This window comes from Pteropus vampyrus, unplaced genomic scaffold (genome assembly GCF_000151845.1).
Source record: "Pteropus vampyrus isolate Shadow unplaced genomic scaffold, Pvam_2.0 Scaffold526, whole genome shotgun sequence".
Classification (NCBI taxonomy): Eukaryota; Metazoa; Chordata; class Mammalia; order Chiroptera; family Pteropodidae; genus Pteropus; species Pteropus vampyrus.
Window position 1 is genome coordinate 437,034 of NW_011889307.1, and position 19,030 is coordinate 456,063.

The 19,030-nt window shown below is 34.8% G+C and overlaps 1 protein-coding gene across 1 annotated transcript in view; it reads right to left on the reverse strand.

Annotated features, from left to right (window-relative positions):
* Positions 1 to 9,618: 9,618 nt before the first annotated feature.
* The window catches only part of FILIP1 (filamin A interacting protein 1), a 184,652-nt gene continuing 175,240 nt past the window's right edge, over positions 9,619 to 19,030 (reverse strand). The window contains exon 7 of the mRNA XM_011383561.2: positions 9,619 to 10,587. Within this exon, the coding sequence (XP_011381863.1) occupies positions 10,547 to 10,587 (41 nt within the window). The 3' untranslated portion in view covers positions 9,619 to 10,546. The remainder of the gene's footprint in view (positions 10,588 to 19,030) is intronic.

Consider the following 19,030-nt stretch of genomic DNA (forward strand, 5'->3'; position numbering starts at 1 on the left):
GCCGCCTCCACCTCCAAAGTCAAGGCGGAAGAGGTGGGACACCCTTCCGCAGACGGCCGCTGACCGGAAGCTGGAGTCGGCTGGGCACGCAAGAGGGAGGGGGAGAGGAAGGAGGAAGAAGACTGAGGGACAAGGGGAGGGGAAAAGGGAGGAGGGTAGAAGGGGGAGGGAAAAGGCGGACGCACCCTAATCATCTGCCCTGTGACGACAAAGTGAGGGCCTCAGCCCCAGAGCGTGAAGCTACGATAGCGCATGCGCAGCCCTGGGAGCCGGGGCGAAAAGGCCGTAGCGCTTGCGCCACAGGCGCTTCTTCGCGTCACTTGCCAAAGGTTCTGTTTGCACATAACCGGCCTGCTGCTCTGGTTATCATGGCGACGGCCGTTCCAGGTTGCTGGTCCGACTCGCCTGGCCTGGACCACCTGGTCAGCCCTGGAGCTGCTGACAAGTCTAGTGGCTTCGGCCCCAGGCAGTTTTTTGTTTTACCTCAAAGCTCTATCTGAAAGAAATCGGAACGTTTAAAAGACTACACCAAGGATGCTCGAATTGCTATGATTGGAGAATTTGCTTGGGTTATTAAACCCCAAGTTTCTCTAATTAAAATAAATCTTCATTCAAGGTGCAAATACAAACACTAAGTGAGATGAATAATGGGTGACTAGTTTGTCCTAAAGTCATGAATAAATCATGTGACTTGGTTAACCCTATTTTGTCTCTACTTGAGTTGTTATCACTTGTTTCTAGCATAAATGGTCTTCGTGTTACTTTTTACCTTTCTGTGTCCACGTTTCTCTTGCACAGATTTAATAAGTTTTTGTAATAAGCTGTAGCTCTTTGTTTTACAGTTAATAATTTTAAAAATGGCATTACTATAAAATGAGATACTGTGCACTTTCAAACTGCTGAGTATTAAATGACCAAAGGAAATATTCATGATCTAAACAGTGACTAAGTCTTGAAACTAAGGTAGTATGGGTGCGTATGTAGTATAATGCCCACCCGAAAAGTTAGTAATCTCCGTTGAGCGGATGGAGGATTTCTCTCTACTTTGCACTTTTTCTGTATTTTCCAAAGTTTCTGCAATAAGCATATATTTGTAAAATTGATTTTAAAATTATGTACAAACCACATTAAACTGGCATCTTTGAAATCCATACTAGAGAGTAAGTCGCATCATCTGAAAACAAATTACCCTGACTTTATGATGTTTAGGGCTTTGTAGTCATACCTTTTGCAAGATAATCCAAGAAAAGAGAAACGAAAAGAGTGCTTAGGCCTCATAATTTACAATTAAATGTATTTTCAAAATGATTACAAGTCTCGAGATGTGAGCCAATCGAATATTTACCTGGTAGATAACTAATTTGCTTAGTTTTACTCTTGTGCAACATTCATTATCAAATTCTTAGCACTGATAACATAAGTAGGTCTGTATTTTGTTTTGATCTATGTAAGTTTACATTCAACATCAGGCTCAAATGAAAAATATTCATCGATCATAATTAATGGAGAAGGCATGGGCTCCTTTTATTTAAATTCTTTTGGTTAGTAAAAATGTACATAACAATATTGGGCATAATGCAAAAGTACAAAGCATAAAGCAAGTTTTTCTCCTCATTTCTGCCTGTATCATCACACTCACTAAATGTGATAGTTCCATAAGTGATTTGCTATTCCAGCATTCTGTGTTAATATGGTTAATTATTTTGCCTTCGGTTTTTTCTTTCTTTTTTTAGTGATCTGAGTGATCATGATGTATTTATCTGCTTCTTTTTTCTGTTGTTTGTTCATAGGAAAGATTTAACCCCATGTCTTTTTTCTTCTTAGAAATTCCATTTTGACAAATAGAATTTTAAACTGAAAGCTTTCTTAGATTCTTGTCTAAAACTTACACTTTCAGATGAGGGTCCAAATGGATGAAATGACTTTTCAAGATCTCTTGATGATATCCCTCCAATTCCTTTCCCTCACTGTACTCTGCCATCACAGCATGCTGGTTTACCTGGCTAACATTTTTTTCACCTCTATGTCATTAGCTCGATGGACTCAGAATTTTATGATTTCATTAGTCATACATTGTTTTATGATCAGTAGATTTTTATTTCAACTGATGAAGTAGGAATCTTTTTTTAAATGGTCTGCATTTCTGGGGCAACGAAAGAGTGGTTGTTCTCACAATGGATTACCACTGTATGCATTTTAAACTGTGGTTGCTAGGAGTGACTCTGTGTGTGTGTGTGTGTGTGTGTGTGTGTGTGTGTGTGTGTGTGTGTGTGTGTGTGTGTTGATTTCACATTTAGATAAAATTTGTATTGTTTGAACAATTGTTTTCTGATTCAGGGTTAAAAAGAAAAATTGATGTGGCTATATGACATTGATTAATGCTGACAACCAGGTCAACATAGTAAGTGCAATGAATGCCCGAGCCCAAATATGAAAATGCATCCAAAATCATAGAGCAGATCCAAATCCAACGATCTGAAAAGGTATATATAAATAACTTATGGAGGGGAAGCTTTATGATAAATTTTTACTTTTTAGTTCAATTGCTATATTCAAGCTACTGAACTAGGTAACCAGAAACATTGAGGGGAAAAAAAAATGTTGAATAACTTAAAGAATAAAGAGGAAACTGAAACTGCTCTTTTTACTGTTTGGTCAAAATGCCACATATATTTGCTTATTAGACTCCTTTGAGTATTGGGTGCTGCTTTACTTCTCTGGCTTCTAACCATATTCAGACCATTTCATTCACATGTGTAGCTTAACAATGGTTAGAAAATTGAAGAGAGCTGAGAAATGTGCCATAGTTTTTACCAGCATAAATTTCAGAAAAGATTCTTAGGGACTGAAAATAGTTCGAATTGTTTTCAGGGACAGAATAATAAATATTTTTGCATGTTTATTTTTGGAGGAAAAAAAATTTTTTCAGTTGATCTTGGCTGCTTACTTTAGAGAACCTTGATGAAACTAAATAATATTCATTTTTAATTGGGAGGATTTTTAGGAAAAGAGTGATATAAAATTTGTATAATTAATTTTTTGTATTTATTCCATCAGAGATTGATTCAAACTGATATTGAAAAAGTACCTCTTTTAAAGTTGCCTCTTTCCTGATTTTTATGTGATATATATATTACACTTTTCCAGTTAAGCATTTAAGAAAATCCTTTTCTCTTGGCACTAAGAGGTTGTCTGATTAGCCCGAGGTCATTGGTGCTGTGATAAAATATTTTGCAAGTGTGTGAATGACCACAGTCAGTAATCAGAAATACAAGTCAAACATGATATTTAAATGGTTAGTCTCATTAGTGGAAAGAGCAACGACACCAAAATTCCTTAGTAGACAGCCTAAGAACTTTGTTTTGGGAAGGAAATGATGTTTTCTTTCTCATAATTCCACCCTTTCTTTATATGAAATGATGTAATTCTAATGAGACCTCAGACTTCGTGATTTCTAGAATCTCAGTTGATTATATTTCATGGTATATATTTTTCCAATAGGTGCCATAAATTATAGATAAAGTTTTACATTCAGATATGATGTTGCCATCTCTTGGTTGAAAGGCAAGTGACATGTTAAATGTATAGTAGTGTGATTATTTTTAAAAGGAGAGAGGCACAAGAGGGAAGATACTTTCTTTACTCCATGAGAAATCATCAAGAGATACAGGAAAATAGATCTTTAAAAATGTTAATCCCTTGTAATCATATCTTTGAACTATTATTAGACATACTTTTAACTTGCATTTTTCTACTTTTCCAAGTGTTAAATTATTGGAAGTCAGGGCAGTAGGGAGGTAATATTTCCTCATTATTTGTTTTTGAAACATGGTCACTACCACCTATGAAGTCACTCATCTATTTCTTCAAAATAACTCCAACGTATTCTTGAAGGATGATTTTACAAAATGGACATAAATGTAAAAGTCAACTTTTATTGAGTGTACAAAGTGAAACAATTTCTTGGTCAATGGAACTAAATACTTTTGACAATAAACACCAAGACCTCATAGGACTTCCCTCTGACCAGCACACTGTGAGAGACAAGTAGAGGGATTCAAAAACTATTCTACAGCATCATTTTTATTGTCACTGAATCTTCTGGGAAGAGCAATCTGCACACGATGTCCTTGATTCCTAAACCCAGTCACTGAGCAAGCCACTGCTTTCTGACTTCAGACCCCACCTCCACTGAAACTGCCTTAAAAGGTAATTCCTACTCACCCTTCAAGATTCAAGTTAGTAACCAATTTGAGAAATCTTTCTTTGTCTTCCAGGGCTGAGCGGCTAAGAACAGCTCTCTGAGTTCAAGGCAACTTATACATACCTCTATTCTTGCTCTTAACCATAGTACTGAAAAATTTGTGTTTATATCTGTTTTTCCTACTAGATAGTTTCTCAAGGTCAGAGACTGTTTTTATTATTTTCTATATCTTCAACTCCTGACAAAGTGCCTTGGACATTAAAGATACTAAATAAATCTTGTTGAACCAACCTGACCTACTGTCAATGAACTCACATTTTAGTGAGAGAGACAACTTGGCAACAAACAATTGAAATATAATGAGATTAGTGCCATATGAGATGTGTGCACAAGAGATTATAGGAGGACTGAGCAGGCACCATACCTCGTCTTTACGATGTCAAAAACTAAACTGTGAGGAAGTGGGTCCTACGGCCTGAATGATATTGTGGTTCTCTACCTAGGAGAGAATAGGATCAAAAAGAGAAATAGAGAAAGTTGAGCCTTATACTACACTTATTATTAATGATTTGCAAAACTATACCCTGACAGATCATGTTCTTTTTCTTAAGCAAGATCTTAGCAGTTGCCCTGGAAACAGAACTCTGATACCCACAACTTCTGGGAGATACTAAATTTGTTAGCTTATATAGCCCATTTGTTCTACTGCATATTTCCATCAATGCTCCATGTGGGAACCAGTGCTTGACATCTTTGTGAACCAAAAATGACTGCACGCACACATCTCTTGTTAAGATAGCATAGACCATCTGGCGGTCTGATAAGATGAGGGCCCCTTTTCCTTACAGAGAGCCTATTTTCCCTTAAAATCAGTGATTATTGAGAGTCTTTTCTTGTTTAATCGAGATACTCTGCATCTGAAACCTTCAGTGGGCACAGAGGTTTCTGCAAGGGAAGAATAAGCAGTCCGATTAGTGAGGAAGATCTGGTACAAAATACCCTGGCAGACGTACTACTACTTCTGGAGTACTAGGAGTCAATAACTAGGTGCCTACAAAACACCTCATCATTTTAACTACATATTTGTCTTGTTCTCAAGGAAGAAGAAGACGTACTGTGAGCCAGAAAGACCAAAAATAAAAATGTGATTATGGTCATGGGAAAAGCCAGTGAAGATTGTGGGAAAGGAGATAGGACAGATGGAAGAAGAGTGGGAAAAGGCTTCTCTCTAGAAGGAATTGTCATTTGCAAATATTTATCTAATATCTTGTATTCACTATGAGGAATATGCAAGTCCTGCATTTAAGAAGCTTACATTCAAACTGGGGAGACAGCTCTATATACCAAAGCCTGTCAATATAAGGCAGGATGGGACAAATGGACTCCTGAAGAGAAGCAAAGATTTTCTCCTTAGAGATGCTTATCTCTGAAACAAATGCTGGAAAGAATGTCAGGGGAAACTAAAAGTGGACTGATTACCTGTTTTAAAAATTATCTGGGAATTCTAGGAAAATAGGTTCTAACCATTATTGGTGGAAACATGCAGTCACCAAGGGGGTCCCAAATTAAGGGAGGCTTCAGTGTTAGACATCTTTCATAGGTTTCTTGGGATTCGTTAAATACAAATTTCAAAAGTAGATTTTAATGACATTCAAAAAATAAAAAAGTATAGCTCACTGATGTGTCCTATCGCCAACAAGCAGAGAGTCCAGGGAAGTTGCTGCAGTCTTTCTACCCAAGGGAAGTCTCTTGCTCATTAAAGGTGACTCTAGCCCAGGGCTCAAGGGGAACAAATCCATTTGAGCAAATCTGATGGAAAGACTGCGACCCCATTATCCTGAAAAGTCATGAAGTAAACAGACAATAACTTTTGGCCAGTGCTTTTAAACCACATACACGGAAGGGCTCCACTCCTCCAAGAAGGGAGCCACGGAGCTGCTCCGAGTGCAAGATCTCTAACAACTGGAACTTTCCTTCGGAAAGCATCTTTGACGTCATCCACGCCTGCTTTATTGATATGTATATCTTTAAATAATAAATAAGAGAAACCCTCCTTTGTCCCAAATGAGGCAAAAATAAATTAGAATTGGCTGTGGCTATGGACCACCATTTCTGACACAAGGCTGATAAATAAAAGTGGACAGAGCACAACCGCACCATCCCACTTTGCTGAAACCGCTACCAGGGTGCCTCTGTAGAGGCTGGGCTGTGGACTGCTGGGAAAACCTTAGAAGTGTTTGCTCTACTGAGTAACCTACCTTTAGATTGACATCAGAAAGAGGTAGAGTAATATTTAAATATTGATTGACCTTGCTTTTCGTGAGGATAAAGGGGTGAGGGGATCCCTGAAACCAGTTTCTATCTCTCGGTGTCTTGCAGTTTTCATTTGCTAAAGAATCAAACTGTGTTGTAACTCAGAGGAAAAGCATCGCTCATTTTAGTTGATCTGCTGTACTGCTTCTGCTTATTCACAGTGAAAAACACGATATTTTTAACAAAATATGAAATGCAGAAGTGAAAACTTCTAAAGCAAACAATTTAAAATAAGGTGGAGTACTCATTTAAAATGATTTTAATTTTATGAATGTTATGTTCCAAATCAAAAAAGAATATTGCACAATGCTTTTATATCACAAGTGTTTGTCTCACTATCTTGTGAGATTGTGATGAACAAAGTCGATTTTGGAAATAACATAGAGAACGTCTTAACTGGTTAATAAATCAATAACTTGTGACAAACTGAAAGCGGATATTACATTCATATAAAAGACAAGTGTGTATTTATAAATTCATTTGGCTGTAGTGAAAAATAAACTCATGTACTTGATAAAACTTAAAGGAGAAAATTGAGAATGCTGTGAAAATAGAATGTAACTCCAAAATTTTTCAATGTTCTCTTGTGCTTTTGAGAATCTGCAAGACTTCCAAGAATATCTGCTCATATCATAAGCCTATTATTTTGGAGAAGCTAACATGTGATATTTTAAAAACAAAATCTAGATACAACAAATACAAATCTCTTCACCATTAAAACAACAAAATCTGTGAATGGTAAGTGAAAGTTACCCAAATAACCTAAACAAAAAAAACCTCCCAGAAAATAAATGTATCATGTCATGGCACTTTTAAATATTTCTATTCACATATATGAATCTGTAGCATTTACCCTATATAACAAACATGGTTGTCATCATATAGTTATAGAATAAATGCTGAAAGTTTAAGAAAACAAAATATTTGTGGTCACTAAGCAAAGTTAATTCCAACAAAACTCTCCCAATTTTATGAATTTGTTACAACAATTTTTATTGTTTTTCCTCTTTGCCTTCTAATTAGTATTTTAGCAGAGGCATAGCACTGGAGGGCCAGAAGGAGATAAAAGCCTCAGGTGCCAGTTGTTCTTGTTGTTGTTGTTGTTTTTTAAACTTCTATTTTGCATTTTTGTATTTTCAGAATTATTGCTCATCAAATTCATGAACACATCCTACTTTTGCTCTATTTTTTATTCATTTCAAGGAAAATTCATCCATAACATAAAGAGAAAGGACATGAATACAGTACATTGTCCAATACACCATTTACTCTTGCTCTGCCGGTGGTTCTTAGAAGCTGTGAATTATTTCAATAGCGTTGGTGTCTCTGTTAATGCCTAAACCAGATATTCCACACCATGATTTTTTTATGGTGGTCCTAAAATACAGTTCTTCACATTTTGAGAACATTCCAGGCTTCTAACATCTGGAATATTTACTCTACCCACTATTTTCATCAACCCCTAATATTTTATAAAATAATTGAAAAAAATCTCTGTAGAAGATACCCTCAAAAAATACCTATCCAAAAGAAAAGGGTAAAATAATGGATTAGTTTAATCGTTGCACCTTAAACTGGAAACACTGATATGATTTTACTTCAGAAAACATCATTTTTCCATTCAAAACTGATTCTCACTTATATTGTTGATTGGAGATTTACTTACAATAAAAGATATATAAATTATGTGAGCCTAAGATGGTGCCAGGTTTACATGTGAGAGCAACTTTTTCTAGTGGATGTAGATACTGGGATATAACTATTTATAATCTTGTTTGCTTATTCATTAGATAATGACATAACTATTTGGTTTTTTATATTTTCTGTTAATTTTTAATCTACTTTACTTTAAAACAACTTTTAATTAATATTTTTTTAATTTTACTCATCTGTCACTCTGATTCCATTTGAGTTGAAACAGAGGACTTAATCATAGCATGGGCAGAAAAAAGCTCAGCATCCATCTAAATGATTGCACCATCATCCTCACTCTGCAATGCAAGTACCAAATTTCATTATAAATTCAAGAGAGATAAAAACTTAAGACCCAAATATATATATAAATTACTTCTAATATTTTAAATTAAAGTCAAGAAGTATTTAAAGTTTTATCTTTTAGTCTTTTTACTACTCATGTAATAAATTTCCCACAAGTGGAAAAAAGTTATTTGCTTCAAATGCTAACCTGTGATATATCAGAATATTTTTGCTATCAGAATTATAAACATTGGCAAACAGGGAACCTCAACTGTGAGTGAAAAAATATGATAATACCAAATAAAATTTTTCTAATTGAAAATGCCATTATAGTTCAGAAACATTTGCAGAAAATAAAACCCATAACAACAATATTTTCAATTTCACACATACACACTCTGGTTCTCTTAATCGGTAATCAAAAGCCCTGCAGGTTACATGATGCATTCACAATCATTCGAGCTAGGACAAGCCTACCATAGTATTTCTCTTACAAAAATCAAAACTAATTTTACATAAAATGTAGTTATTCAATTTATAATACCTACTGAATATGATTTGCTAATTCCACAATACCTTAAAGGTTTACTAAGTTAACATAGAGGAAGAGATCCAACATTAATTTTTCTGTTCCAGAGACTCAGAGAGGACTCTCCTCTGTGGGCTTATAAACCTGAGTACAGCCTGTGGACTGAAGAAATGGGCCAACAGTATTATCTGTGTCGTTTTTAGTTATCCTTTCGACACTCAGAAACATTCTTTAATCTCAGTAAAGTTACATACTTTCTTTAATCTCAGTAAAGTTACAGGATATATGATTTCTGCTTTCAGAAATTGATGTCAAATCTTCATTTATCTTTAAAGTTACCTTTTAAAGACCTAATTGAAAACATGTCCACATTAACAGTCTTTAAAAAAACATATTATTAAGGTTTCAAGTAGAATTTAGATACACATTTTCACATAAAATTAAATTCAACAGCAGCTCTGACATTGAGATTTGAGTAATGCATGTGTTTTTTACCTTTAAAGAATATATTCTCCAATCTATATGTGGCTCTGAAAATCTGTCCAAATTCTTTCTATCAAGAAGAAAAAATTATCTATCTTGAGATTTCTTTTACATTTTAAAAAAAAGATGCTGATACTATCTAGATCAGTTTTTATTTTTAGGCTTTCATTTAGAAAGATTGTGAAATATATCTTGACATCTTTATTGTGAATCCTGTACATATATGTAAATAATGCAAACAGAAACATAATTGAACTGTCAGTTGGAGCTGTTTCTATAATTCTTACAGGTAGAATTTACACATCTTCTTTCATTAATTTGTTCCATATGAAAATCAGTTCATCCAGGGTTGTTTGTTTGTTTGGCACAGAAGACTGGAAAGAGCAACTTTAAAAACTGGCTTTAAGTATTTAAAATTAAACTTTAAATGAGAGCATTATTTTTTAGTATTGAACGATGATCAGAACCATAGCATTGTGCAAACAATAATAAAATCTCTTCCAGAATCTTCTGCTTCTGTTTTACCTCTTGAATTTACCCCGAGAAATTACATAGAGAATGTTGTACTTTTTCTTCTTCAGAAATAAAAAGTCGATAAAAGAAAAAAATAAGAGGTTACTGCTTCGAATGCACCAATATCAATATTTCGAAGAACTGACAGTGTATTCTACAGATATATGTGCCATAGACTATGAAAAAGGAAACACTTTAGGAAAAAAATCTTATTACAAAGTGTATTATAAAAATAAATTACATAGCATGTGCCCATGGACCTGAAAGCTTTGCAAAAGGAAGAGAAATTTATTTTGACACAAAGATTGAATTGCTCTTGCTACCTATTTTCATATTACCAGAAACTCCATTTTTAGCTTTTACATTATATCCTTAAGAAAAAAGATTCACTGGAAGTAGAAAATTATTTCCAGTAGTGATCAGTAGCATAGAGAACCTTAGTGATGATGGAGGGCTGTAGAAATACTATCCATTCAACAGGGATTCAGAGGAAGTACACACACCCAGTATGTGCTTGGTTTACCATTTCATCTGGAGTTCATACGTAACTGATGAATGATGATGCTTTCTATAAAGAGAAGAAAGATATAGCATTTTCAATTAAATGGAAACTCAAATGAGTAGTTATGTGAGGATCAATACCACATCATTTCATTAAAAGACCATAGATGTTAAACAACAAAAGAAACAAAAACAGGTACATGAGCCCAATAGCTTCTCCTGCAGTTCTCTATTATTCTTGGGTAACTTCTTTATATTGGCATGTATGTTTTATCTCCAAGATTCTTAAAGCTTTTTAGAAACCATGTTTAATATTCTAACCATAGTAGACCTATCTTGCTCAAGGAAAGACCTAAACACAAAACAGTAATTACTATATACAAGCCCTGTAGTGGGAAACCAGACTATTTCCTAGAAGTAACTCCCTCAGCCATACTCCTTTTCTTCTGATTAAAAAATTAACATACTGTTAATTTTTTTTAATGTGTGTGAATTTTAGTTTTTAACATGGAAATATTCATTATCTACTCTTAAGAAGTCAAGAAACACAGATGACTCCCTTTTGTCTCTGCTTTTCTTTGCATAATTCTTATAGGATTTTAAATCTTAATTCATTCTTATGAAAATAAATAGAGATAGTAATTACAATAGTATCAGCCACATTGTGGGTGTGTAATATTTATATTTATTAACTGATTTTACTTTATCTTCATCTTTATGCCTTTATCAACATGTATTGTCATTTTTTTCATTCTCTGAGTCAAGGATTATTTATCGAGGCCCAATTACATGTCCATCGCTGTTCTAGGCATGGAACTACATTGGTGAGTAAAATGAGACAGTCCTGCCATTGCTGAGATTATAAAGAGTAGAGGAAAGAAATAACTAAGCCTTGAATGATTTCTCTGCCTGAAAAATATACCCCCTCCCTGTCAACATATGGCAATGTTCTAAGTGTAGAAAATAACATCAGGGTTTATCAATAGCATGAAGAAATTTCCACCTATTATTTTCACTTTAATTTAAAATAGTATTTACATTTTATTTTTACTTATGTAATTAAAATCTAAATAAACATTATTTAAAGTACATTATGTCATAGACCTATAGGTTCGTGCTAATTATGTGTGGTGGGTGATCATGTCAAAAACAAAATGAGTATTTCTTTTCGTTAACTTTACTCCTTGCTGACCACTAGGTGGAGATATTTTCATTTCTTCTCTCAATCTTTCAAATTGAATTTGGGATAAAACAGGTAAGGAAGCAAAGTAAAATGAAACAAATAAATGTTTTATATACTTAATAATATTTAGCTATGAAGTTTTTGTAAAGCTGTTAAGACATACATACAATTTTTTTCACTAGACCAGAAACCCTTAAAATCTTTTTTTTTTTCACGGAAAATTTTTCTGGCTTTATAATTTTTCAATGCCTGAAAATAAATCAAAATCTTCAACCAAAACTAAACACATTAAAATATTATGTGGTTAAAAGTCATGGTCAAAGATTAAAATGTTATTTCCCACTCAACACTTTTAAAAAAAAAATTGTAGTCATTTTTGAAAAGTGAAAATACGTAGATCTCAAATCTCCCTATTGGAATTGAAGCATCTTCTCCATTTCCTCCCTTAAGAAGTGAAGAAAACATAAATTTAAAAGAGTGAAATCTAGAATTGTTATTATTGTAGATTCAATTCAGAATGCTTGTGCCTTTGTTTCCTCACCTAAAAGGAGGGTAGCAGAGGTCATCTCTAAAGTCCTTTATGGGGCTAATAGTCTGTGTTACTATAATATTGTCCTCTCTCTCCTTGAGTGTGCAAACCTCTAAAATCCTAGAGTTGCCTTCTCTTCATTCTAGCATTTTGTGATCTCCATAATAATAATAGCTTTTCAGAATTAGCATTTGGTGAAAATACATATGGCAAAAGGGATCATTACATAGAAGGAACAATGTCTTGGTTGGACTGTTATATTTCATTATTATATTTAAATTAGCAAACTGATAATCCATGCATGGTGTACATACTAATGATACTAGTCAGATTATGTTATTAAAAAACTGTCTCAAAAGTATTTGACAATGCCAAATTGAATTTATTTAATTCTACTTTAATAATAAAAAATGGTGTTTAATAGTTATGTTTATAAGCTTTATTTAAAGGACTACAATTAAGCTCAACTATTTTGTTTTATACAAAGAGACATATTTCATCTTGTTTCTAGAGATACTAAGATAATAGCTGTGATAATGGCTCTATTAATTGAAACTTAGTAATCATATTTATTAAATCTGTTTGCTTATAATCTGTTTTCCCTAAATCCATAAACTAACTCAGGTAAGAATTGCCCAGCCAATACACAAAATTGTGAGGGAAAAAATTGTTGTTTTAAGCTATTAAATTTTGATGTGACTCATTACTCTGATGCATATGAAGTCCATGGTGGCCAGCAAAAAGAAAAGGAGAAAGAAGAAGAAGGAGGAGGAGGAGGAAGAGGAGGAGGAGGAGGAAAAGGAGGAGGAGGAGGAAGAAGGAGGAAGAAGAAGAGGAAGAAGAAGAGGAGGAAGAAGAAGAAGAAGAAGAAGAAGAAGAAGAAGAAGAAGAAGAAGAAGAAGAAGAAGAAGAAGAAGAAGGCAGAATTCCCAAGACTCTTTTTCTTTTTTATTATTTAGTACAATAAAATAATGTCATAAATTCTACTGAAGTTACAAAGTCAGTGAGCAAATCTTATTCCATCTCCTACTCTGTCTTCAACTTTATATCAGACTCAGACCCAATTACAGGTCATTTGGGGCCTCTAAAGTGATGTAAGTAAAATTCTGTGATAATTTTTTTTTATAGATACCATTTTTCTGACATTAGTAATTTGTAGAGTATGTAACAGGCAGATTGAGACCTAAAGCCACCATAGTTAATTACCTCCTCTATCAGCAAACTCGAAAAAGCAAAACACTTAAATGTGGGCCTTCTAATGTGTAGACATTTAATAGCATAATTTCCTTTTTTCCAATTGGAAAAAGAAAATATCTCTAAACCTCAATCAAGATATATACATGGGGACATTGGATTTTTATATATTTTTGACATTAAAAGTTTACCAAAAGCACTTAATGACATTTTCTTCTATATGTTTCTCTCAAGTGTTATCTTAATATTTTTTCCTGAATGTACTATATACTTGAAACTAATAAAATAAAATTAAAAAATAGACTTACAATGACAAAAAAGGAAACTTAAGGTAACATATTAAATACATTATTTATTATGATATATTGTGAAATGATATGGCTTACGAATGAATTTATGCTTTTATTACACCAGCTATTTGATAACTTCCATGGAAAGGAGATTTAACATTATCGATTCCTAATTATACTTGATTTCTGAACTCACTATTCATCTTCCTTGAGTGGTTTCCCTAAACTACTGGCCAGCCAGATGACTTGAGATTCACAAGACGAGATTTGGGGGTTAATTTGAGGGAGACTGTCTCCTGAGTGCTAGAGTGGGACAATCTGGCAACAAATTGGAATTCCAATTCCTCCCAGGAGAGCTCCTTGGCTGTGGAGTAGAAAAGATGTACTCTTTGGAAAGTCAATGCCTTCCTTCCAAGCACTACATATGTTTGTGCTCTGCCAAACTCTCTGCAAGGGAACACTTGAGCTCTGAATTTTAAAAATCTACTCTAGTAAATGAGACCAGATCACTTAATAGATAGCCTCTAAATTCACACACCAAAGACAAGACATAGCAAAAGTTCAATTTATAGCAGGACTTCACACCAGCAAAGGAGGGCTGCATCATCCACAAAAATTGCAGACCAAGTTACAGAAAACATTTCCTCTCAGATTTTGCATCAATTTGGCTGACTTAAGGCCTACTCTCCATGTCCCATGGTTCCCTAATCCTCAGGGACTCTGCCTAGAGAGCAAGGCATCAACTTAGGGCCCTGCTGTTTTTCCTGTCCACCAGCTATCAACCCCCGGCTTTGAACTTGATGCCCACAGGTAATTTATCAACCTGCAAAAATGTCTTACATTCTATATACCTTTTAAAAGTAGGAGTACCTAGATATTGTTTACTTTTAGTTTTCATTTTAATAAACTGCTTCAGCATTCAGTCCTGTTTTTATCACATTCAGAAATTAATCAGAGTTCTGATAAAACATCTGTTTTAAATAGGAAGTCCAATAAACTTCCTCCGTTGTCTTGGACTTGTATTCCTTCTTTTGGATTCAGTTCAGCTAATTAAAAATACTTCCGCTAACCAGTTCTGTCATTTGCTTCAGGAAACTTTTGAACCAGATGTTATAAACTCTCTTGGGGTTTCTCAACCACCTAATAGTTTATTTGCTTCTTTCCAAAACATTTCCCACTCCATCATCATCCCAAATCATCCCCTTACCTCCTCAGGTTGCAAGAGCTACCAATAATCACAGTTATGACTGGTAACTTCTTTTTCAGGCAAGCTAATCCTTCTCTCACATAGATTACTATTTCCCAGATGCAAGCAAATTGGAGCTAGTTCTCTTGCATATAACATTAATTATATATTTAAAAAAAACTAAATGGAAAAATAGATAAGTATTTAAGTCAAGCATGCTCATGTTGTACTTATTTGAACACAGATGCTAAATGCCTAGGTTAATCTAAATCTATGGCTGTCATAGAATAGCATGGAAAATAACATTATGTGTGAAAATTGAGAAAGACATTGTGCTTTTTAGATAAGGACAACAATATTCATCAAAGTACTGTTATGAGAACTTTGACACATAGTTTCTATGTAGATATCTCAATATCTCAAAATCCTTTGACAATATCATTTTGGCCCAATAAATGTGGGTGTTTTAGTCTATGTATGAATGTATACTTTGCTCACTTGAAGTAGTTTCATATGAAATAATGAATAATGTACTGGAAGAAACCTAAGAGTTGGATTCATCATTAATAAGTGATTAGACATCTTGAAGTTTTTCTCATTTTGTTTTTATTTTCATATTTAATAAAAATAAATTATTATTCGAATAATTTATTTTCATATTTAATAAGTTTTATTTTCATATTTAATTAGAGATGAACTAGATAACACTAGTTCATCTCTAATCAGTCCTTGACTTTGCAATTCTGTTCATCACACATTAGCATAAATAGAGAGGCCAAAATACTTTTTACCAGATATACAATTGATCATTAGGTCTTAGGAAAAGCATTATGACAGAATTCTTTAAGTTGCTTGCTAAACAAGAGTAGAGCATATCATATTATGACTGACTATAAGGAGGAATGCCAGAATTATAAAAGATTATACATAGCTATATGCTAAACCAAACCAAGGTAAGGTGATTTCACAAAGGTTATCCGGCCTTACTCTAGTCTTCTGGTTTTCATTCCTATCTCAGGTATCTAGTCCATTGTTTAGCAATTCACCTTTTCTAAATGTTCACCTTGATATCTATTCTAAACCTAAATCTTGTTTATTGGTGTTATTGTTTGGTCCCTTAAATTAAGAGCCTTTTTGACCTATTTTAGAGGGTCCTTCATGAACCTGAAAAGCATGACTAATCACTCAAAACTCTCTTTCCTAAAGAGTTCATGCTCCTCTAGGGGAATCAAGAAGGTGAGGAAAGAGCCATTCATAATTCATTCAAGTATTTTATACTTCCCAGAAAGCTCTCAGGCTTTCTTAGTTCCCTACACGTGTAACATCTTCTGAAGTAAGAACTCCCTAGTCCTCAGCTCCTGGCTGTTTTGCATCCATTACCTGCCATGGTGCCTCTGGAGGGAAACAGAAGTAAGAAATGGCAGTACCCAGATTTCCTCTAATTCCACTATCTCTTTATCTCCAAGTTCTCACATATGATTTGTCAGCACTCTCCACATTATTCTACAGGCTTGCATTGCAGACAAAGGGAAGATACAAGACCACCTTTTCCTCCCAAACTTTTTCAGCCATTCTTTAACTGCTGGTTTTCTTTCTCTATAAGTGCCACATTTTTTACAGCAGTGGTCAAGCTTTAACCCCCATGATAGGTTCTGAAATGATGGTTTGTCTTCCTAGTGGAGGCAATATTTTAAAAAATATTTTGAATAGAGAAGGACACAGCCACCGGAAGGAAAGGTAGGAGAAAGGGCAATCCCAGGAGAAAAGACGAGTTGATCAAGTCAAGGAAAGGTGCTGGCTTCCTATGCAAGCCCTTCTGTGTGCTTGGGGTGGGGTGGGATGGGGTGGGGAGCAGGAATCCAGACAAGGGAAAAGGAGGAATGCTCAGAAAAGTGAAGAGGTAGAGAGCCAGATCATAGAGAGCGTTGAGTACCCTACCAAGGAATTGGCACTGTATTCTGTAGATGTGAGGAACCTTTGGAGGCTTTTCAAATAGAAGAGTAATATGATCGACTTGCACTTTGGAAGACTTGCTGAATGAGTCTATTTGACGGATAAGGGAGAAGAGGGAGCCTTAAATTGCTACCAGGTTTCTAGCTTGGGTGATTTGAGTAGATCAGGACATCTGAGGTGGAGAATAATAAGAGAAGGAGAAAATTTGGAAGAGGGATGGAGAGGTGTTGAGAATGATTTTTAGACAAGTTGAGTTGGAGATAGCTATTTGACAGTCATCAGTGTATGGGTGATAATTGAAGCCATGGGGTGCATAAAATAACCAGAATGAGCATGTAGACTAGGAAAATGGCTTTTGATAGAGACGAGGTGAACAACAACCTTTAAGTTGTATGCATAAAATAATAAGCAAACAAGGGAGACAGGTGGATCAGTCAGAGAGGTCAAAGGAAAACCAAAAGAAATTAGATGGCTTGCTTACAGAGGAGAAAAGCATAACTTCACTTTACTTTCACCATTACCACAGATTAAAAGTTTATTTTCTAACAGAAAAAAAAAAAAAGGCCTAAAAAGTTCTAAAACTAGGAACACGAATAGGCAGCACAGAATGACTACAGGAAAGTGAAAAAGTTGACATACTCAACTATGAGATTCTTCAACTTTTCGGATCTATTTCCAAAAATGCAGGTAGCCTGCCTCAGGGAGGTTACCAAAGCATTTTTCTCTGTAGAAACTACTGAAAGATATACTTCAAAAGATAGGTAGGTAGGTAGGTAGGTAGGTAGGTAGGTAGGTAGGTAGATGATAGATAGATGACAGATAGATAGATAGATAGATAGATAGATAGATAGATAGATAGATAGATAGATAGAGACAGGCAGTTAAGCAAAAGATGTAGAAGATAAGAAATCCAAGAAATTGAGGATTCAACATAGGCAAGAGGACAATTGTGCAGTAGGCCTGGAGGACAAGCAGTTTGAACTAGATAGGGAAGCAGAGAGCTGAACTAGGAAGGCCTTCAGGAGAAAATATGAAACTGATGCATTTAAGTGTTTGGAAAATTTACTGGGAGGTGTTTGGCAGATCTATGGGAGCATTTGGAAAAATTACAGATAGATACATAGAAAATCAAGCAGATAAAAAATTAAAGCAATTATTCATTTGAGGGGGAAAGAAGAAGGAAACATATTCACAGTATACTACTTGGTTTATCATGGTACGATATTTAAATTTACACTGTAAACATATAAAAATATAAACATGCAAATGCTGTCTGCTACTTTATCAAAAAATATGTGATGTAATCATATTGGAAGGATGCGGAAAAGGAAAGAGGGGATATGTGAAAGGACTAAATCCTCAACCATCAAAATTATAATGTGAAGACAAAAAATAATATCTAAATAAAAAGCCACAGTACAAGTATGTTATTTAGAAATATGGAGATAAATATCAGAAGAAACAGCTAAGAAAAATTATTTGCTCCAGAGAGCACGACTGAGGAAAACAGAAGCAGGTTAAGGAACAGATGTTTCATTGTCTTTTAGCACTGGCTGATATTTTAATCATGTATACAAATTACTTTAACAAGAAACAGTAATTAAAGAATAAATGGAAAGTATGGAAATAAAGGCAGAAAAGTTTGAGTGTTCTGTTAATGACTTAACTGGGCAGGAGCGAGATGGGGCAGTAGCTACAGCGGACTGCACAGCTGAAGGAAGAACTGTGCTAAAAAGAAAGAGGCCAGAGCATATTTATATTCTGTGCGGAGGTGAAAAGAAGATGAAAGAGCAGAGGACAAGGAGTCTCTGGAGGAGGAGGTAGGAGGTAAACAGTAAACTTCATCCAGGTTGGGGAAATTTTGGAATCGTACATTTTTGTTTATGGAGAAACCTTCTCCGTGTCCATCTTATTACCTCTCCTCTCTCCCTCTGCCTCCAGCCTCCCCCCACATATAGGTGCTCTTCTTATCTAATATCCGTGGGGTTTTCCGAATCAGCAAAGTCTCACTCTTTCCCCAGTATTCTGAATCTGTGAGGGAATGAGAAATTCAAATCTCTGTACATTTTACATTCTTGGACATGTTTTCATTTCCTTGAAATTATACTCTTCCTACAGCACACATCAAAGCTCTTCTTTATTCCCTTCCTGAAGATATTTAAGTAAGAGATCTGG